This window comes from Dryas octopetala, chromosome 2, assembly GCF_963921425.1.
Source record: "Dryas octopetala chromosome 2, drDryOcto1.1, whole genome shotgun sequence".
NCBI lineage: Eukaryota > Viridiplantae > Streptophyta > Magnoliopsida > Rosales > Rosaceae > Dryas > Dryas octopetala.
Window position 1 is genome coordinate 22719478 of NC_141367.1, and position 19297 is coordinate 22738774.

At 38.2% G+C, this 19297-nt stretch overlaps 3 protein-coding genes and 1 non-coding gene across 5 annotated transcripts; 1 reads left to right on the plus strand and 3 right to left on the minus strand.

Annotated features, from left to right (window-relative positions):
* Nucleotides 1-1455: 1455 nt before the first annotated feature.
* LOC147294239 (uncharacterized) lies at nt 1456-11679 on the plus strand. 2 transcript variants are annotated; one of them, XM_086230735.1, is made up of 8 exons: nt 1456-1868; nt 2474-2887; nt 3400-3520; nt 4026-4338; nt 10423-10495; nt 10662-10752; nt 10835-10914; nt 11214-11679. In XM_086230735.1, exons 1-8 carry the CDS (start codon nt 1815-1817, stop codon nt 11349-11351), a joined length of 1284 nt encoding a protein of 427 aa, XP_086086861.1. In that variant the 5' UTR covers nt 1456-1814; the 3' UTR covers nt 11352-11679. The 2 variants fall into 2 exon arrangements, with proteins under 2 accessions (XP_086086861.1, XP_086086862.1); XM_086230736.1 differs by having other exon boundaries at nt 10835-10944; nt 11214-11346.
* LOC147294240 (uncharacterized) lies at nt 7849-9769 on the minus strand. The gene is made up of 2 exons (XM_086230737.1): nt 8324-9769; nt 7849-8012 (listed from the first exon to the last, which is right to left on the minus strand). The coding sequence occupies exons 1-2, from the start codon at nt 9273-9275 to the stop codon at nt 7978-7980; spliced, it is 987 nt and encodes a 328-aa protein (XP_086086863.1). The 5' UTR covers nt 9276-9769; the 3' UTR covers nt 7849-7977.
* Nucleotides 11680-11805: 126 nt separating the features above from the next.
* LOC147294241 (BRCT domain-containing DNA repair protein) lies at nt 11806-17815 on the minus strand. The gene is made up of 9 exons (XM_086230734.1): nt 17674-17815; nt 16738-17169; nt 16344-16400; nt 13465-15848; nt 13112-13381; nt 12953-13033; nt 12595-12706; nt 12448-12514; nt 11806-12225 (listed from the first exon to the last, which is right to left on the minus strand). The coding sequence occupies exons 1-9, from the start codon at nt 17786-17788 to the stop codon at nt 12129-12131; spliced, it is 3615 nt and encodes a 1204-aa protein (XP_086086860.1). The 5' UTR covers nt 17789-17815; the 3' UTR covers nt 11806-12128.
* Nucleotides 17816-18312: 497 nt separating this feature from the next.
* On the minus strand, nt 18313-18384 carry TRNAP-UGG (transfer RNA proline (anticodon UGG)). The gene has a single exon. It is a non-coding gene; the product is annotated as a tRNA-Pro (tRNA).
* Between the last annotated feature and the right edge of the window lie 913 nt (nt 18385-19297).

The window sequence follows — 19297 nt, forward strand, 5'->3', positions numbered from 1 at the left end:
CTGAAAGTTTTTTTGTCCCAGATTACCACCTGTAACTTACATCCGTGTCCCATTTTACCTTGTTCCGTCAACAATTCCGTTAATGCTGACGTGGCGCGCTGGATGTGCGCCATGTGTCACATCTTTTTTGTATTTTTTGATTTTTCTATTTTTATAAACTTTGAAAATTAATTAAAAATAGCTCCGAACTTAGAAAAATACACGGAAAATTCCTACCGACTTGTCTTAACTAGTACTAATTTACTATGGGGTCAAAATGTCAATTTTCCCTCTAAAAATTTCCAAAAAATTTGGAAAGTCCAAATTTATTTCTAGAAAATTAAAATACTCTAGACTCTTTGAAAATTCATAGAATAATCTCCCGAACTCCAAAAAATATGAGGTCTGCACCGTTAGTCTTCTAAAAACTAACAATACCTTTCTCGTGAATACTTGCTACCCAAAAGACCTCTCGGTCTTAGAGAAAAATAAAATTCTCTATAAAATAAATTCTAGAAAAATTCTAAAATTTCTGTAAAGTCTCGAAATAATTCTCTAAAACAAGCTTTTGGTAATTTTTCAAAATATTTTTGAGAATTTGTCCAAGAGTTTACGAAAATTCTAGAATTTATTTAATAGAGGAAAATTTATTTTAATTTTTTAGAAATAAATTTGGACTTTCTAATTTTTTTGAAAATTTTTAGAGGGCAAATTGGTAATTTAACCTTATAGTAAATTAGTGCTAGTCAAGACGAGTCCGTAGGAATTTTTTTTGTATTTTTTTGAGTTCGGAGCTATTTTTAATTAATTTTCAAAGTTTATAAAAATAAAAAAATAAAAAAATGCGAAAAAATAAAAAAAAGATGTGACACGTGGCGCACATCTAGCGCGCCACGTCAGCATTAACGACCAGATCGTCAGCATTAACGGAATTGTTGACGGAACAAGGTAAAATGGGACACGGATGTAAGTTACAGGTGGTAATCTGGGACAAAAAAACTTTCAGGTGGTAAAGTGGGAATGAGTTACAGTTTTGAGTGGTAAATCGATAATTAAGCCAAAAAATAATACACATACTTATTTAATAATGTTGTTCTTAGAAAAATTAATGCTAATAAAAATTTGTAGCCAAAAATTTTAAAAACAAGTAAAAAAATATTTTATTTTTACCAAACAAATAAGTGAAAGGCACTTTTAACATTATGTCTATTTTAGTAATTATACACAGTCACATCACTTTTACATTAACATTTACCAAACACTTTGATACTGTTTTTTGCACTCACAGCACTTTTGAAAACATACTTTACCAAACACTCATATATTTTACTTTACAGCTGACTTTACTTCATAGCTGATTTTACCTCATAACTGTTTTACCACACAGTTATTTTTTTACACAATACCAAACTGACCATCCATAACACCACTTTATCACAGCACACGGAAAAGTTACTCGGAACAAAGAGCCGGCCATTAATGGTGAAAGCGAGTGAAGAAAGTTTGTAAAATGAGTGCGTGTAGGAAAGTGAATGCGGTAACGAGACGAAAGCCTCTGGTGACCATCAAACAAAGCTCACGTCATCTTCTACGCGACCGGACCAGACCAGCGTCTTCCCTGAAATTCCCATGCCTTTCTCACCCATAGAATAATAGTTTCCATTTTCCATTATTATTAAAATACATCAAACCTTAACACCTTTCTCTCCTATTCCTTCTTAACCCTTTCATTTCTTTCTCAGTCTCTGTTACATTTTTATAGTCTTTTTGTTTTCTGGGTACTTTTCCTTTGTCTTTTTTAATTGAAGGATCCTTGGGGACTCAGAATATTAATAATGCAAGCAGCTCAAGCAGTGACCAATGGAGTTGCAGAAGCTTCTCCTGCTCAGGTTATCTCATATACTTTCCTGTGTGTGTTACTATATTTGCATTTACTATGTATGTCTGTGTGTATGCAACTTAGGCTTTGTTGTTGAAAGATTTGGCTTCTGGGTTTCCTTATATAGCTCAAGTAAACAACCGGGTAGTACGTATTTTTTGTTTCCTTTATTTGGGTGCTGCTTTATTAATGAGAGCTGAATCATAGTTAATTTTTGTCTTTGGTGGTTGGATTTCAGATTAGGGCTATTATCTGATAAAGGCCATGAACTTTAGTCCTGTTTCTTATTTCACTAATTTGATTTATATTTTTTGTTGGAACTGCTTTCATGGAAGCTTTAGATTCTTCTTTTTCCTCTTTTATTGGTATTTGCAGATCTTGATTCTGTTATGTAGGCTGCTCTACTGCTACTTTTCTTATGATTGCAGATCTTGATTGTTTTAAATAGTATGGCCTTTATAGCTATTTAAGCTGAATTGTACAATTGGCACATCCTTACAATACTGTTTTCTTTTTGTATGACAAATTTGATTTATTTATTTTTGGTATATAAGAAATCTTATGAAAGCTTTTAGACCAAATGACAAGAAGTGTTAGATTATTTGTTTTATGCAGGCTGGTGTCCAAAGGGTGGAGTCAATAAAGGAAGAAGTTACAGACCCAGATCCTAGTGGGAGGCGGCCTGATATATCACTTCAAATACCCCCAAGGCCTGTGGGATTTGGCAGTAGCCGTAGTGGAAAGGGTTTACTCCAATCTCAAGGTTCCTCTAAGGGTAGCTCACTCTCAGGAGGCCTCTTCCGGGGTTTAAGCTTTAAGAAAAAAAGTACTCAACCGGATGGTGAGAAAAGCTCCCTCCTTAATTCAGACCCCAGTACAGCTCCTGAAAGTCCTACAATGGCCAATTTGGCATCAGCATTTTCTTGGCAAAGATGCATCTCTCTTCCTGTTACACCGGCATCAAATTTGTCCCCTTCAGTTTCTACACCTATTTCTGCGAGGATGTATAATGAACAGCACAAGCCACATGTAAGTTGTCATGCATAATAGAGTTTTCCCTAGTTTTTGAGTTTCACATGCTCTTCTTTGCACTTGGAGCTATAAAAAAGGTGATGCAACAAATGCTATTAAGAGAATTCCACTTTTCTTGTCCTATAAAAAAAAAAATCCACTGTTCTCATGATCTGGGCAGATGGCGTTTCATGATTGATAATTTAACTAGAGACATTGTATCTTTCTTTTTTTTGTTTTTTCCCAAAAATTTTGTTTTCAAGAATAACCCTTGAGTATTCATTGTCACACAAGTGAAATCTGATTTATGTTTCTGCTTTACTGATAACAAAGGTACCTCTTAATCGTGTTATATGACAATTCAGGTCAATTCTGCTAAGCTATTATGTTGTTCTCTATTAAAAAGAAAAGTAGATCTTCTTTTAGATTTTCTCACTCATTAATGCTTCAATAAAAATGACTTGTAAATGTGGAAATCATAAATTGAAAAAAAGAAAAAATCTGAGATGGTTGTGGTTGATTTTGTGCAGAAAAAAACTCTCCAGGCTACAGTTTCTAGGTCCCTGTCTGTGCCTGGACGAAATATTGTTATTGTAAGATCCGTATCTTTTGCTGCTCGAAATGAGAATATCCAAACAGATCCTAGTGGTGGTATGTAGTAAATCAGTTATCGTAGTTCTTTATTCATTCTGCATCTGCAAATTATTTATACTCAGATGAATTTCCATCTTTTAGGGTATTAAGTCTGCTAAAGATTTTGGTAAACATCCTATAATTTAAAAGATTTTCTCATATTAAATTTCTACTATTTTGCTCAGGTGATTTTCTACTTTTTTGCTTTATGTATTCCACAGTAGCCAACGGTTGCATATCTTCCAGCTCAAGTATTAATTTTTGAACTTACTTTCGCTGTACATCATGACTCATGAGTGGTTCATATCTTACAGCTCTTTTTCTGTCCGTCCCTGTCTCTGTCTGTGTGTGTGTGTGTGTGTGTGTGTGTCTCTCTCTCTCTCTCTCTATATATATATATATATCTCTCTTTCTCTCTCCCCCTCCTTTTCAGGTTTAATTGCATAAAAAAATTGGGGGAATGATTTCTAAAAGTTTATTTCACTGTTTATAGTCCTCTCTAACTTTGTTCTTGGAAAATCAGATCAAATAACTCCAGTTCCAGTAGAGGTTGATGATGAAGAAATTCCTGAAGAAGAAGCAGTGTGCAGGATATGTCTTGATGAATGTGATGAACAAAGTACACTCAAAATGGAATGCAGCTGCAAAGGTGCTCTCAGACTTGTACATGAAGAGTGTGCAGTTAAGTGGTTTAGCACAAAAGGAAACAGGAAATGTGATGTATGTGGCCAAGAGGTTCAGAATTTACCAGTAACCTTGCTTCGGGTGCAAAGCTCTGCTCAAAGGGGTAGCAGACAGGAGCACAACCAACAGGGTTTGCGTTCAGAAACGATAAGGTGAGATAAATCAAGATCCCTTTCCATTTATGACTTTAATAGAGAGATCCATTTAGATATCATGGCATTATGAATAATGATTGTAAAAGGTTGTGCATCATAAAGATATCTGGGTTTTAAAAACAACCCAGGTAGAAACCTTTTTATGATGCATCCATTGTCATTCAGTCATAATTGAACAGTCATGAATCTCCAAATAGATTTCTCCACTTTAAGTGCCAGAAGAGGATCCAAATCATATTGGTCGATTGAGGAATTTTCATGTTTAAATACAACTCTTATTATTTAATCCTTTTGAAAATTTGTTGAGTCGGTGTCTTGAGTTCCAACCTGCCGTACATATCTGATTATGCTAATTGAGAATTATAATTAGGCTGAATGAATAATCTTCATTATACTGTGTATATTTATACAGGATACAAATACCAAAGATGGTAAGTCAACTATACAATTAAAACTGCTAACTTATTGCTAATTGACAACTAATTACAGCTAATACACGCTAACTCTCCCCCTCAAGTTGGTGCATAAATATCGCACATGCCCAACTTGGATAGCGATGTATGGAAAGAACCACTAGTCACGGCATGAGTCATCATATCAGCCAGCTGATCCGCACTCCTAATATAAGGAACCTCAATCACACCAGAATCTAAATTATCCTTGATGTAGTTTCTGTCAAGCTCAATGTGCTTGGTTCGATCATGCTGCACCGGATTATTAGCAATTTCAATAGCCGCTGTGTTATCACAAAAGAGCACCATCGGTTTTTGGGGACCATACCCGAGTTCATCCAAGAGAATTTTGAGCCAAGCAAGCTCAGTAGTCGCATGATGAAGGGCACGGTATTCCGCTTCTGCACTAGATAAAGATACCACCTTCTGTTTCTTACTCCTCCAAGTTACCAAGTTGCCCCCAACAAATGACACATACCCAGAAGTAGACTTTCTATCCAATTTGGATCCAGCAAAGTCAGAATCAGTATATCCCACAATATCTAGGTGACCATGCCTGGAGAACATAACACCTTTACCTGGAGAGGATTTCAGATAAGCCAAAACACGATTCACTGCATCCATATGTCTATCACTCGGATTATGCATAAATTGACTCACAACACTAACTGCATATGATATGTCAGGTCTAGTATGAGCTAGATAGATCAACTTCCCAACTAACCTCTGATACCTCTCCTTGTTCGTTGGAACCTGATGAGCGTAAACAGCTAGACCATGGTTCACCTCAATAGGAGTATCCACAGGTTCGCAGGCAGAGTTACCAGTTTCGGCCAAGAGATCTAACACATACTTCCGTTGAGAGAGAAAAATTCCTTGCTTGGATCGAGATACTTCAATGCCCAAGAAGTATTTTAGAACTCCCAAGTCTTTCATTTCAAACTCCCTGGCCAGATAGCTCCGAAGCTTCTCTATCTCACGTATGTCACTGCCTGTAACAATCATATCATCAACATAAACAATAAGCAAGGTAATGTTATCACCATCCCTTTTATAGAACAGAGTGTGATCTGCCAAAGCTTGCCTAAAGCCATACTTTCTCATTGAGTAGCTAAACCTGCCAAACCAAGCCCTCGGCGACTGCTTCAATCCATACAACGCCTTCTTCAGCTTGCATACTTTACCTCCTTTTGGTGTAAATCCTGGAGGAGGATCCATATACACCTCCTCTACCAGATCACCATGAAGAAATGCATTCTTCACATCAAACTGTCGTAGCGGCCAGTCCAGATTAACTGCAAGAGAGAGTATGACCCTAACAGTGTTCATCTTGGCTACAGGGGCAAAGGTCTCTTGATAGTCAATCCCATAAGTCTGGGTGTAACCCTTGGCTACTAGTCTAGCCTTGTACCTGTCCACTGTCCCATCTGACTTATACTTCACCGTAAATACCCACTTACACCCTACTGTCTTCTTTTCTCGAGGTAACTCGACCATCTCCCAAGTAGAGTTCTTCTGGAGAGCCTCCATCTCCTCTACCATAGCATTCTTCCACTTGGGGTCTCCAAGGGCTTCCTGAAAATGACTAGGAACAGACACAGAAGACAACTGAAGGGCAAAAGCTAGATGAGATTTAGACAACCGATGATATGAGATGAAATCAGACATTGGATAAATGACATTAGAAGATGACTTGGAAAAACCAAACCTATCAGGTTCTTTACGATCACGAAGAGGATATTTCCTACCCTGACCACCGACTTGTAAATTCAAGTCAGCAGAATCTGAAGCTACAGTGGTAGGATCCAAATAAGAAGAATCTGAAACTATAGGATTAGAGTCCAAATCATTATCAAAGGTTATAGGAGAAGAGACATGTACCTCAGAATTAATCTTGGAAGAGTCATTCGATGGCATGGTAGTATCATCGAGAGAAGTACTGGAATCAGAAGGAGGCACGGCAGTAGCATCTTTGTTCCTTCTTGTATAGTGTTTTTGAAACAACTGTGCTGGCCTTTCACCCATACCTTCTTCAGGTTCGGATTCAGTCTCCATAAGATTTGGGGTATTAGAAATCTCCCCCTCACCCAAAGTAGCTGAATCCTCCCCCTTACCTGAAATCCACAATCTTTTTTCTGCCAACCATAATTGTTCCTTTTCCTTACTATTAATCTCCCCCGGAAGAGGAATCAAAGACACATCCCCAGAAAAATAAGACACTCGTTCACAAAATTGAACGTCCATAGATACATAGTATTTGCCCGTAGGGGGATGAAAACACTTATATCCCTTTTGGGAATTAGAGTATCCAAGAAAGACACACCGAATAGCACGTGGATCAAGCTTATCCCTATGAAGAGAATGAACATGAACATAACACACACAACCAAAAATCTTAGGACAAAGATTAAGGGTAGAAGGAATAGAGTGGAACCGTGATAACATCCTCAAAGGAGTTTGGTAGTCAATGATACGGGCAGGCATTCGATTGATAAGAAAAACAGCAGTCATGACAGCATCTGCCCAGAAACGTTTAGGAACATGCATAGTAAAACATAAGGCCCTAGCTACCTCTAGGAGATGCCGGTTCTTACGTTCTGCTATACCGTTCTGTTGTGGTGTGTAGGCACACGTTGTCTGGTGAAGGATGCCATGGAGTTTGAAGAAATCAGCAAGAGACTGATTCACAAATTCACGACCATTATCAGAATGAAAAACCTGAACCTGAGTATGAAACTGTGTGACAATCATTTTGTAAAATTGAGGAATAACATGGATAACGTCACTCTTAGACTTTAGCAAATACACCCAGCTTACCCTAGTGCAGTCATCAATAAATGAAACAAAGTATTTATGACCCGAAGCAGACGGGGTAGAAAAAGGACCCCAAACATCAGTATAAACACAAGAAAAAGGTTTCGAACTTTTATTGGAACTGAGTTTGAAAGGAACACGATGATTTTTAGCATAAATGCATTGTTCACATCTTAAGCTAGAAATAGAAACATTGCAAAACAACTTAGGAAATAAACGTTCTAAGTAGGCAAATGAAGAATGACCTAAACGACAATGCCATAAAAGAATTTTTTCCCTATCAGACCTCTCTCTCTCTACGTGAAAGCCGCGACTAGATTCGGATTGCAATGCCGTGGCCCCCTCCAAGTAGTACAGACCTCCTCTCTCCTTACCAATGCCAATCGTCGTCTTCGTGAGATTGTCCTGAAACACACAATGAGTAGAATGAAAGGTTACAGAACAGTTGAGACGCTTGGTAAGCTGGCTAATAGAAAGAAGGTTATTAGAGAGAGTAGGTGCAAGTAAGACAGAAGACATGGAGAACGTGGGAGAAAGTGAGACATTCCCGGCCCCTGTAACTGGCATGGGAGTCCCATCAGCAACCTGAACAGACTTAACAGGTGGAGATATTAGAGAATCAAACAAGGAAGAATTACTAGTCATATGATCAGTAGCCCCTGAATCAATAACCCAAGTGTTATTAGCAGAAGAAATAAAGGCTAAACCAAAATTACCTCCTTGAGAAGACACTCGTGAGACATGAGAAGCAGAAGAAAGAGATGTGTCAGCAAGGGCAGCCTGAGAAGATTTCTTGTTCTTCCTCTCAGCTTGCTTCAGCTTATACCACTCCGGGTAGCCATGCTTCTTCCAGCAAACGTCGACGGTATGTCTGGTACCATTGCAGTGAGTGCAGCGACGAGTAAGAGGGTCAGATGGACCATAAGTAGGAGCAGGAGGTGAGGCTGACCGAAGGCTACCCTTCTGGACTACCAGGGCTGATGCCTCAGAAGAAACTTCAGTTCCCATTGTAACCCGTCGTTGTGCTTCACGACGAACCAGTGAGTATGTCTCTTCCAGGCTGGGCAAAGGAGAAGTCGCCAAAACCCGACTGCTAACTTGATCCAAACTGTGATCAAGACCTGCAAGGAACATATAAACTCTATCTTCGGCGATGCGCTTCCTTTGCTTTTCAATATCAGCCGTACACTCCATGTCATTAGGCCTCCGATAATCTAACTCCATAAAAATGGAGTTCATCTCATTGTAGTATTCTGTGAGAGTCCGACCATCTTGACGTAGCTGAAAAGTTTTCTTCATCAGTTCATAAACTTGAGAAGAATCAGAGACATCCAAATAGCTCCTCTTAACAGCATCCCAAACCTCCTTTGATGTTCCACACTGAACAAAATGAGACATAAGGTTAGGTGTCATGGAATTAATAAGCCATGATTTTACCATAGCATCCTCAGCTTCCCATTCATCATAGGCCGAATCATCAACAGCAGGCGCAACTTTCCTTCCAGTAATATAGCCTTTCTTTTTTCTACCTGCAATATGCATCTCTAGAATTTTTGACCAAACACGATAATTTGTACCATCCAATTTCATATGGATTTGAGAGGAATTATCCTGAATGGTCACAGCAGTTGGCATCTTGCTGTCAGGAGTCATTTTTCCGTCAGACATATCAGATATGCTTAATTCTGTTAACCAGAAGGGTGAAAAACAGAAGTTATAAAAGTCACTGATTTAAAAAAACAGAAATCACAAAACCAGCCACGCAGAAACAACTTTTGGACCCTGTGCAATCTGGGTTCTGTTATAAGCAGAGAACAGAAACCACTTGTAGGAACAAAGGATCGGCGTCAGAAAGAATCGTGGAAGGATCGGCGGCGCTGCAGGCAGGAAGGATCGACGGCGCTGCAAGCAGGAAGGAACGACGGCGCTGCAAGCAGAAGGGATCGACGGCGTTCCTGGATGGCGGCGGCGTCGTTATCTGGGCAGCGTCGTCGTTGTCTGGGCGGCGTCGTCGTCAGCTGGTCGTCGTCTTCTGGGCAGCAGCGTCGCCAACTTCTGGGTGGCGTCGGCGTCAGCTGGTCGTCGTCTTCTGGGCAGCAGCGTCGCCAACTTCTGGGTGGCGTCGGCGTCTGCTGGTTGTCGTCGTCTTCTGGGCAGATGAATGTAGGTACATAAAATACTAGTATTTGTATTTTCTAAGTATTTTGTAGAATTTAGGGTTTGCTTTCAGCAAGAATAGAGATTAGGCAGCGGAAGAAAAATCTTTAGCCATCAGCTCTGATACCAAATTGAGAATTATAATTAGGTTGAATGAATAATCTTCATTATACTGTGTATATTTATACAGGATACAAATACCAAAGATGGTAAGTCAACTATACAATTAAAACTGCTAACTTATTGCTAATTGACAACTAATTACAGCTAATACACGCTAACTATGCTTTATACCCCAAATAAATGTTCTGTGACCTAACCCCTATACAGGGTTTGCCTCATTTTTTGTTACATGAGCCTGTCCGTGTAAGAGATCTTTCTAGGACTTTCAGAAGTGAGGGTTTAGGCATACTAGGGCTGGGATTGCTAGAGTTTTGATACACTAGTGTGATTTCTTATTTTCTATAGAAATTTTTCAGCCATCTTTGTAGCCATCATCATTAATTTATGAGTGGGCAGCTGATAATGTCTCCTATAGGGGTTTGTTATCGAGCGAGTCATCCTTGTGCTTTTTGAATTCAATTCCTCAAGCATATGATAGTTTTGGTTTTTTTTGTTTCTTTTACCTTTATAGCTAATTAAATCATATGTTATGCAGTGCCTGGCAGGACTTTGTGGTACTGGTCTTAATTAGCACAATATGCTATTTCTTCTTCCTTGAGCAGCTACTGGTATGCCATTCTATAAGGAAACTTTAAGAACAAAGAATTTGCTTTCCACTAAACTGGAACCAGTTCATGTCTTCCGATAAGTTGGATATTTCGAAGCTCAGATTAAATTCAAAATAATTATATAATAATTGGCATAGCAATGCTAATATTGCTCTTTGTTTTGTAGATTCGTGACTTGAAAACTCAAGCGATTGTTATTGCAGCACCATTTGCATTTACATTGGGCCTCTTGGCATCCATATTTGCCATCATCCTTGGTATAACTGAGCCTCAGAAATTACCAGCTCTCTTTTTATAAATTTATAAAACAGTCTCACTATTTTCTTGTTTAATTTGCAGCAATCAAGGAGTATATATGGACTTATGCAGCTCTTGAGTTTGCACTTGTGGCCCTTACCGTCCACCTGTTCTATTCTATAGTGAGTGGTGCTGTCTAACCGTGATTGCATGTAAAATATATTTTCTTGTTTCACTCCCTGTCATTATTTTTCTCCACAATCTGTGTGTTTGTTGTTTAGTGCAGTTGTTTTGCATAATTATTATCCTAAATTCCTAAAATTCTTTGGTGCACCAAACTAGCTTAGTTCGAGACTTAATGCTTGATCATTTTTGCTTGAATATTATTTATCCTTGCATTTCAACAAAAATCAGACTCTCCTTTGAATTTAGGTCCTTGTTGTCTTTGCCAACTAAAGCTTTGTATTTTTTTTTTTCTCAGTTTCATCTGATGGCTATTTACTCAATATTGCTTGCTTCAGTAGTGGGTTTCGGGATATCCATGAGCGTCAACTCATTGTATATGCAATATTTCGCATGGAGAGTACAACAAGTTGCTCAAAACTCTAGCCCAGTATGACTGAGTATTGGTAGCAACAACGCATAGCATTTTGGGTTGGTCAATTATTGACAAAAATTAGTGTAAATATATTACTTTGAGACTAGATTAATTAATTAATAGTGAACAAGTTTTGTGTCATTATAGTCTTACAAAATGATGAAATATGTAACTAAAGAAAAATCAGGTGCTAAATGTGGCATTCCTTCTGCTCTTATATATTTTCAATGTTCTTTCTTTTAATTATTTGAACAATGTTGCACCATTTTCTGTTATTCTCCAGCCTCCACAGTGGATAGTACCAGTCATAACTTCATAATTATATATCATGATTTAAATTCATCTTTCATGTGAAATTGTGTTGAATAATAAAATTTGTGCAAGAATCATGACTCCCACGGCATAAAGTATGAAATTACACTATTTGCAATATCGAAGCCACACGTTGATTTAGCATTATAATTCACTAACAGCATGGATTTGTTCAAACAAATAAGCCGTTTATTTAATCCATTAGAAAAGTAACATGGTCTCATCATGGTCCCTCCCTTGTAATCAAGACCAACTCATCTGTTATTTCAAAACTTTCTTGAGAGATTAGAGAAAGTAACATACATGCATCACCCAACAGACATGGGAGAACAGATAAAAGAAAATTTACACATTTTTTATTGTACGGTTGTATACAAGGAAATATAAAGAAATTTACATGGAAAAAAATGGGAAAAAGAATGGCCAACCACAAAAAGGAGAGAGAAAAATTTGAGGAAAAATGATGAACGAATATAACAATACACCTTATTTCTTTCTAGGCACAGGGAGGAACTTATTGCCATCTTTCCTCAGCCATACGGTAGAACGGGTTTTCTTAACTTGTTCTGTAAAGAGGCGATGCCTGTCACAAATAGTTTGCAAGTGTGTTAGGAAAACAAGTTAAGAACCTTCGCTTCATCTTTAGGCACAAGGAAATAAAAAAGAGCTAATGGATGAACATCAGGAATCAAAACCAATTGAATAATCATTATAAACATCCAATCAATAATTCTTTTTCCAGTCCACAAGAACCAGAGAAATTACTTTCTAATAGTAAAAGTGATACCCCGAACATAAAACCAACCTTTCAAACTCCAGCTTCTGAGTAACAATCCCATTCAATAATAGCTCTGAGCTGTAAACTGCAGCTCCTGCAATTATACAACAGTTTCACAATTATCAGTTTCTTATTCTTTTGAACACTTAATAAATAAATCAGATTGCTCTTAACCTTTTTCGAGTAAAGGCACACAAATTTCATAATCTTCTTCGCATGATAGAACCAACAGATCATCTGGAATTTTATCACCCTTCAAAGCAGATCTACCAATTCTCTCCACTGCCTAATGAGCATTTCAAACAACATCAACATCAACTCAACTTAAAGCTTGCTGGAAGTAATGGCAATCAAGAGGTCAGATAAAAAAAACAGGATAAAATTTTATACATGTGTGTGGCTGTGTACGAGAGAGAGAGAGAGAGAGAGGGGGGGGGGGGGGTGGGGGGGAGGGAGGGGGGTAAAAAAAGGACCAATAAGAGATTAAACTATCTTTAAAAAAAAAAAAAAAAAGGAATAAGAGATTATTTACCTGACCATTGACTGCTTTGACCAGACTCGAAATTATTTCTTTACCAGGCTTTGTATTTGGGGTGATAAAGACTTTACGGTCCTGCAGAGATCACTTGTTAATGGAGATGCAGAATAGGTAGCCAATTCATCTGTTCACACCAACATAACATAATTTTACCTCTAAAAGTGGACGCTCGCTTGCATGTGCCAATGAAGCTGGCATGCTGAAGCCAAACTCCTTTTCCTTTTTAGTGTCCCTTAGTATATACATTTTCTCATCAATGAAACACCTAGCTTGTCCACAGCTCTCAAGCCATAAAGGTGTCACCACTGGTTTTCCAGAAGCAATAGCTTCTAACATATTCCTCGTACGTACAAATTGATCGGCTATGAAGTGTGTGGCATCTGTAATAGAGGAAGCTACAGAAACTCCTAGTCGGGCCAAAATCTATGACAAAAATCAGCAGACAAGAATACTTTAGACCAGCTTGCATATTTATTATTAAAAGAGTTTACAAATTCACAAAGTACCTTCTTCTGCTGCTTAATTATATCTTCATCCAAGTGGTGACTATACAATACTCGAACATCAGTAATGTCCCTCCTCTTCCTTAAATCCTTAGATGCTGAAGTTCGTACAGGCCCATTTCCACTTAAGCCACGGATTTCTTTCAGAAGGCTCACCCTTGACAGGTTCCTCTTGCATGACTGTTTAAAATACTCATTACCCATACAAATAGGGGATGCATCATTCACAGGCACCTTACTGTTAACTGGAGTTGTGCATGCTGAATCAGATGGTTTACATTTCTCTCTTGGGGATGTATCACTCTTTTTAGCAGTAGAAGAGGGATTTGCATCACTCTTCCTGTCAGGGGTCCTGACTGCATTCTCCCCAGTTATATCATCTGAGATCATTTTCCCATCCTTGTCAGAAGAATTATAATGAAGTGAAGCATCCCCTGAACCTCCTTTATCTAAACTTTTCTGTGTCAATTTTCCTTCCATCTTCTGGCCTTCTAGAGATTTACGTGTAGATGATCGTGTTTCCCTCAACTTTATATCAACACAAGCACTTTTAGCATCACCCCGTAACCTCTTGTGCCTAGTGATAGGTGGTCCAACTTTGTCTGGCTGAACAGACAGCTCAGATAGACCATCTAACTTATCAGGCCCTTGAACCTGACCAGACAAATTTCGCTGAGATCTTCGTCCTCTGCGAAAGCTTACAGTATCCAATTTAATACCGCTACTAATAGCTCCGAAGTTAAGATCTGAATCCCCATGTTCGCTTGGTTTGATATGTCCAACTTCTCCAGATTGATTGGGACCCGATTTTGCATTCAACACTTTAGATGCCTGAACCCCTGTAGAAGTAATTATTTTCCCACTAATTGCAACAACCTCTGTCAGATGGTTTGACTCTTCTCCACAAGCACTGGATGTATGTTCAGCTTGATTTACCACCATAGACTTTCTAGTTCGACGTGCAATGGGTGTAAAAGAACCAAGATCCCTTTGTAAATGCTGTTTCTCCACATTTTTGCTTCCATTGATTTCAAGGTGATTTTTGGCCTTTAACTCGGACTTCTTTGATTTTGTTATCACCAATTCTGTTTCACACTGCTTCCTGACATTCTTAGAATATTCCTGAGCTGAAATTGAAGAATGTTTATTTGGTTTGGCACCAATTCTCCTTGTTTTCTGTGGAGAAGCATCCCCTGCATCAGAAAGATGCACTCTTTTTCGAGAAGAGGGTTTCTTTGAACAAATCCTATTCTTTGTTTTTTCTCCCATCGAACTTTCAGGCGAACTCTTTGGATTTGCCTGAATACCTTGAAGTGCATTACTAGCATCAAAATTGGAAATTCCTTCACCATAAAATAAGGCTTCTATAGCTTCAGCAGCCATTTGAGTATCAAAACCTACATTTAGCATTTCTGGCACATTGCTCTCATCAACATTAGCATCCGACTGTCCTCTAGGGGAGTCGATGTTAAACTGTTCATTGAACTCACTAGCGAGATTCTTTTTATGTTTCATTTCATCTTCATGTGATGTCTTCTTGTTGACTTTTGAATTGTGCAACAATAGTTTTGAATCAGAATGACTAACACCCATTTTCTTTTTCTTTTCCAGTAACTGTTCTTCGCATTCCTTCTGCTCATCTGGTCTGCTCCCTTTGCGCTTTCGGGGTTGGGTAAGAGATCTCCGCCCGTGGCTTCCACCATCATAGAAGTCTGCCTTTCTTCGACGCAAAATATCACCTCCTTCTTCATCCTCACGGCTATCATCCCACTCAAAAATGCCTATATCTTGAACTATGCTTTTATCATTGGCTTTCTTGGCCAATGTTTGTGGCCCTTTTGCACTTGAGACAAATTTTGAATTTTCCCTAGCACTCTTTCCACAGGCAACTTCTTTATCAAGCTCCTCAACATTATCTTGGAGGAACTTATCCACAAAATCAAGTGCATTAGCTTGTGATAATTCACCAGGTTCTTGAGAGTCAATATAGCTTAACCCTGCCAAATAACAAGAAGGCAACTGAAGCAAGTCTTCTCCTTCTTCACCACTATTGCTGTTATGAGGAAAGCCCTTGTTTTTGGCATCTGAATCCTCAGTAAAAAGTTTTCTCACTGTTGAACAACCAATCCTGCATTTGTTCTCAGACCCTGACCTATTAATTTTCTCATTGTATCTCCCTAGATCATGTTGCTGATCGAATTCCTCCCCAGCTATGGTTGAACCCGATACCGCATTATCTTTGACAGCAAGTTGCTCCAAAGACTGATTATTACTTGGAACAGAATGAGACCCATTTTTGGTTCCCTTCAAAGCCATACTGCGAGCAGCTAGACCAGAGGCTCGCAAGGATGCTGCACGGACTGAAGTAAAATGCATATGTACAGATCCTGAGCAAAATGGGAAGACATAAAAATTAATAAGCCCAGATTTCCATAATAGTTCTAATCAGGAGTGCATTAAATATTGGTAGATTGACCAATCATGAATTCTGACTTTCCAATACTCCAACAATTACAACAAACCACCAGCAATTCTGGTATAAGCTGCTGGAAAACAAGTTCAGAGGATTTTCCTTTATCTTTTAGAAAATCAATTCAACACCTCAATAGAAATTAGGCCCAAAAAATCTGGGACACTGATTGCAACCACAATGCCATATAAAAACAAAAGAATGAAGTAAGAAATTAATAATATGATTAAACAAGCTGGCAGCAACTTAATCTATAAACAGTCAAGCCAACTTTATAATTTGAGATAGATTTGATGCTGTTTGAAGGTGTTCTTTTAAACATAAATAAGATTATTGCATCAATAAACTTTTATACGATTTCTGACCAGAAAAAATGCATTTTTTAACTATAAAGAAGCAGAACAGCACATACCAGGTTTAAGTTCAAGGAAGCCTTCGGCCACAGGCGTTGCAGTAGAAACATGGAGCCCTAAAAGACAAAGTCCCAATATTATTTTTAAGAATTAGCACATAATTTGAATTGCTAAACTTCCTAGACATGAACAGACAGAACAAACATGCCAAAACCAAAGAATAATATCCCATTCAATGAACTAAGATAAGGTACTAATTTCCAACCGATCAGCCCATGAGATAATTCATTTTCTCTCCAAAGAAAAGCATCATTGAAACATTTGATAAAGCAAAGGAACAATGCATCAGTTATTTAGTCATACATTGCAAAGCTTTAGACCACAAATGGAACTACTTTAAGATAGAATAATAATCAATAGGTTGATATTCTTAACTAGTTCAGAGTGGCACACCTGCATTATGCTGCTCATCAATCAGATGATTGACTTGCTCCATTAACCCCTTTTTACTGTGTTCACATAGCAACGATTTACTATTTTCAAAGGAGCAGTGAATCTTCTCATCATCCACTAATTGATCAGTTCCTCTTCTTACTAATTCATCATCAGATAGATCCTCATTACCATACAAAACTTCAGTTGTATCCGTCTCACTCCCACTGTCACCGACAACTTGATCATCTAACTCTAATAACTGGGTCTCCATGGTCTCAATGCAGTTGATATCATCCAATAGCTGGGTCTCACCACCAAGATCCATCACTTGGGTTTCGCCCGTAAGATTTACCACTTGGGTTTCAAAGGCATCTTCAACTGGAACAGTATCATCAAAAGGCACCGTATCTTGCATGAACTCATCAGAATCCCCTACTTTGGTCTTTTCATCTAATTTTCATTAAACAGAAGGCGTTCTCATTAACAATTTTGGAATATGAAATCAAAAGGCAAACTTCTCATATTCTAGAACATAGGTTAATCATAAAGAAAACCAACTCATGGTAGTTTTACCCCAATGGTAATAATTCTAAACTGATAGACAAACACATTCACATCTTGACGTGCGTGAAAATCATACTAAAGCATGTAATAAAAATAAGTGCAGTGAATATGCTCACTGTGACATGCACATTGAAAGTGCCAAATGCTCAAACATGTAAAAACTTGTACTTTGTCCATGAAGAACTCATTGATAAAAATCACAGGAGATTTCCCCCCCCCCCCCCCCCCCCAAAAAAAAAATAATAGTATATCTAAGCCCACATGACACAACTACTACATTCATTCACTGATTTTTTAAAATTGGGTACACTAATTCATAAATAAAAAATGGCTTCTTGTTCACATATCGCACAGTAAATCACCATAAAGACAAAACTTTAACAAGATTACCAGACAATGGAGGGGTTGAAATCTGAGTATCAAAGGGCTGGGTCTGAGCGCAATCGACAAGTGGATCTGTCTTCATCGGCTTAATTTCGTGATTGTCTTCCCCAAGCAAACCCATTTCAACTCATTTGCGAACCAAGATCGAAAATCCACTTGGAACCCTAAAACAAAGCAATGAAATTTTAAAGAAGAAGAAGATAATGTTGGTCACGATCAAAACTAGAATTAAAATTATACAGAACTAATAATATTATAATAGAAATAAAAAATATAAAAAGCACGCACTCACTTAGGAGAGAGAGAGAGAGAGAGAGAGAGAGAGAGAGAGAGAGAGAGAGAGAGAGAGAGAGAGAGTAGGGGTTGGGAGGTGGAGGGAAAGGGAAAGGGTTTTTGGAGGGAAAAGTGAATATAAGTATACAAGCGTGTCCGTCACTTGCAGCAAGCAAGCAGAGTTTACCGACCAAGTTTCAAATTGATAGTGAGTTACAGAGTTTACCTAGGTTTGCTTTCAGCTGTTAACTACAACACTACCATTAGCAGTTACCACAAAACGACAAAACCAAAGACACAGGGTGTCAGGGACAACATCGAAGTGACAAAGTGAGAGCATGGTTGGATAAAAAGAAAAAGGTTAGAAAAAGAGGGGCATTCCGAGAATCGAACTCGGGACCTCTCGCACCCAAAGCGAGAATCATACCACTAGACCAAATGCCCTCACATGTGTGGTTATATTCTTAAAAATAATTTGTACAATAATTACTATTTTCTTTTTTCTAATTAGAGCTTCTTTAGGAGTGCTTATTATGTAGGAAGCGATTTTGTTCGGTAACACTTTCACTAGAAGAGTTTTTGTTAGACATTCATAGATTTTTTTGAAAAAAATTTAAGTGTTTCTTATTAATATACTTAGAAGCGATTCCTAAAGAAGCACTCTTATTTTGGGTGCTTCACCCGAAAAGCGTTTCCAAATGCTTTTAGTATCCAAAAGCGCTTCTTATTTTTTTTGTCAAACATAAGCAAAAACACTTTTGATTATTTGAAATCACTTTTAAGCCTTCTAAAAACATCGTCAAACAAACCCTTAGTCATTAGTTGTGGTGTATTGGTGTGGTTGGGCTGAAAAGTTTGTTTCCTTGCTTAATTTTGCAGAGTTGCCAACATATTTGTTCATAGAAACTGAAACTGTTTGGTAACGGTTTTATCTTTTGTTTTTAATTTTCTTTATGGGGGGGGACTCGCCAATTTGCTGCAATTTTTACCCTGATTACCAATTGAAGATTTAGACATCAACCCACGAAATAGGTAACAATTATAGAACCTACAATGCAACCTGTGAGAACTCATTTTCAAACCCTGAAGAGGCTTGGCGGCCTCTGCTGGAGAAATTAAAAGACCATTACAAACAAGCCTCAACGAGGAGGAATTCTTGCATGCACCGTTGCATATAATTGCAAGGCTTCCTAAAAGCAAGAATGATTCAGTATTGGATGCAGAACACATTTCAACCGTGTTTATACGACACCCATCCTTATCGGCTTATCCAACTCCAGAGTGCCAAGCGCCATCAAATGCTATGCAAATGCCTTTTAACACTTTGTGGCAGCAACTGGGGATGGTTATGGCACCA

Excerpts from the sequence above, each read along its gene's own strand:
- LOC147294239 (XM_086230735.1), top strand. The coding sequence starts at position 1,815 with ATGCAAGCAGCTCAAGCAGTGACCAATGGAGTTGCAGAAGCTTCTCCT. Across the intron at positions 2,888-3,399 it reads ATGAACAGCACAAGCCACAT|AAAAAAACTCTCCAGGCTAC; the intron begins GTAAGTTGTCAT and ends GATTTTGTGCAG. Across the intron at positions 3,521-4,025 it reads CCAAACAGATCCTAGTGGTG|ATCAAATAACTCCAGTTCCA; the intron begins GTATGTAGTAAA and ends TTGGAAAATCAG.
- LOC147294240 (XM_086230737.1), bottom strand. The coding sequence starts at position 9,275 with ATGTCTGACGGAAAAATGACTCCTGACAGCAAGATGCCAACTGCTGTG. Across the intron at positions 8,013-8,323 it reads ACGAGTGTCTTCTCAAGGAG|GACAATCTCACGAAGACGAC; the intron begins GTAATTTTGGTT and ends TGTGTGTTTCAG.
- LOC147294241 (XM_086230734.1), bottom strand. The coding sequence starts at position 17,788 with ATGGGTTTGCTTGGGGAAGACAATCACGAAATTAAGCCGATGAAGACA. Across the intron at positions 16,401-16,737 it reads TGATGAGCAGCATAATGCAG|GGCTCCATGTTTCTACTGCA; the intron begins GTGTGCCACTCT and ends TTTGTCTTTTAG. Across the intron at positions 12,515-12,594 it reads TGTGCCTTTACTCGAAAAAG|GAGCTGCAGTTTACAGCTCA; the intron begins GTTAAGAGCAAT and ends GTATAATTGCAG.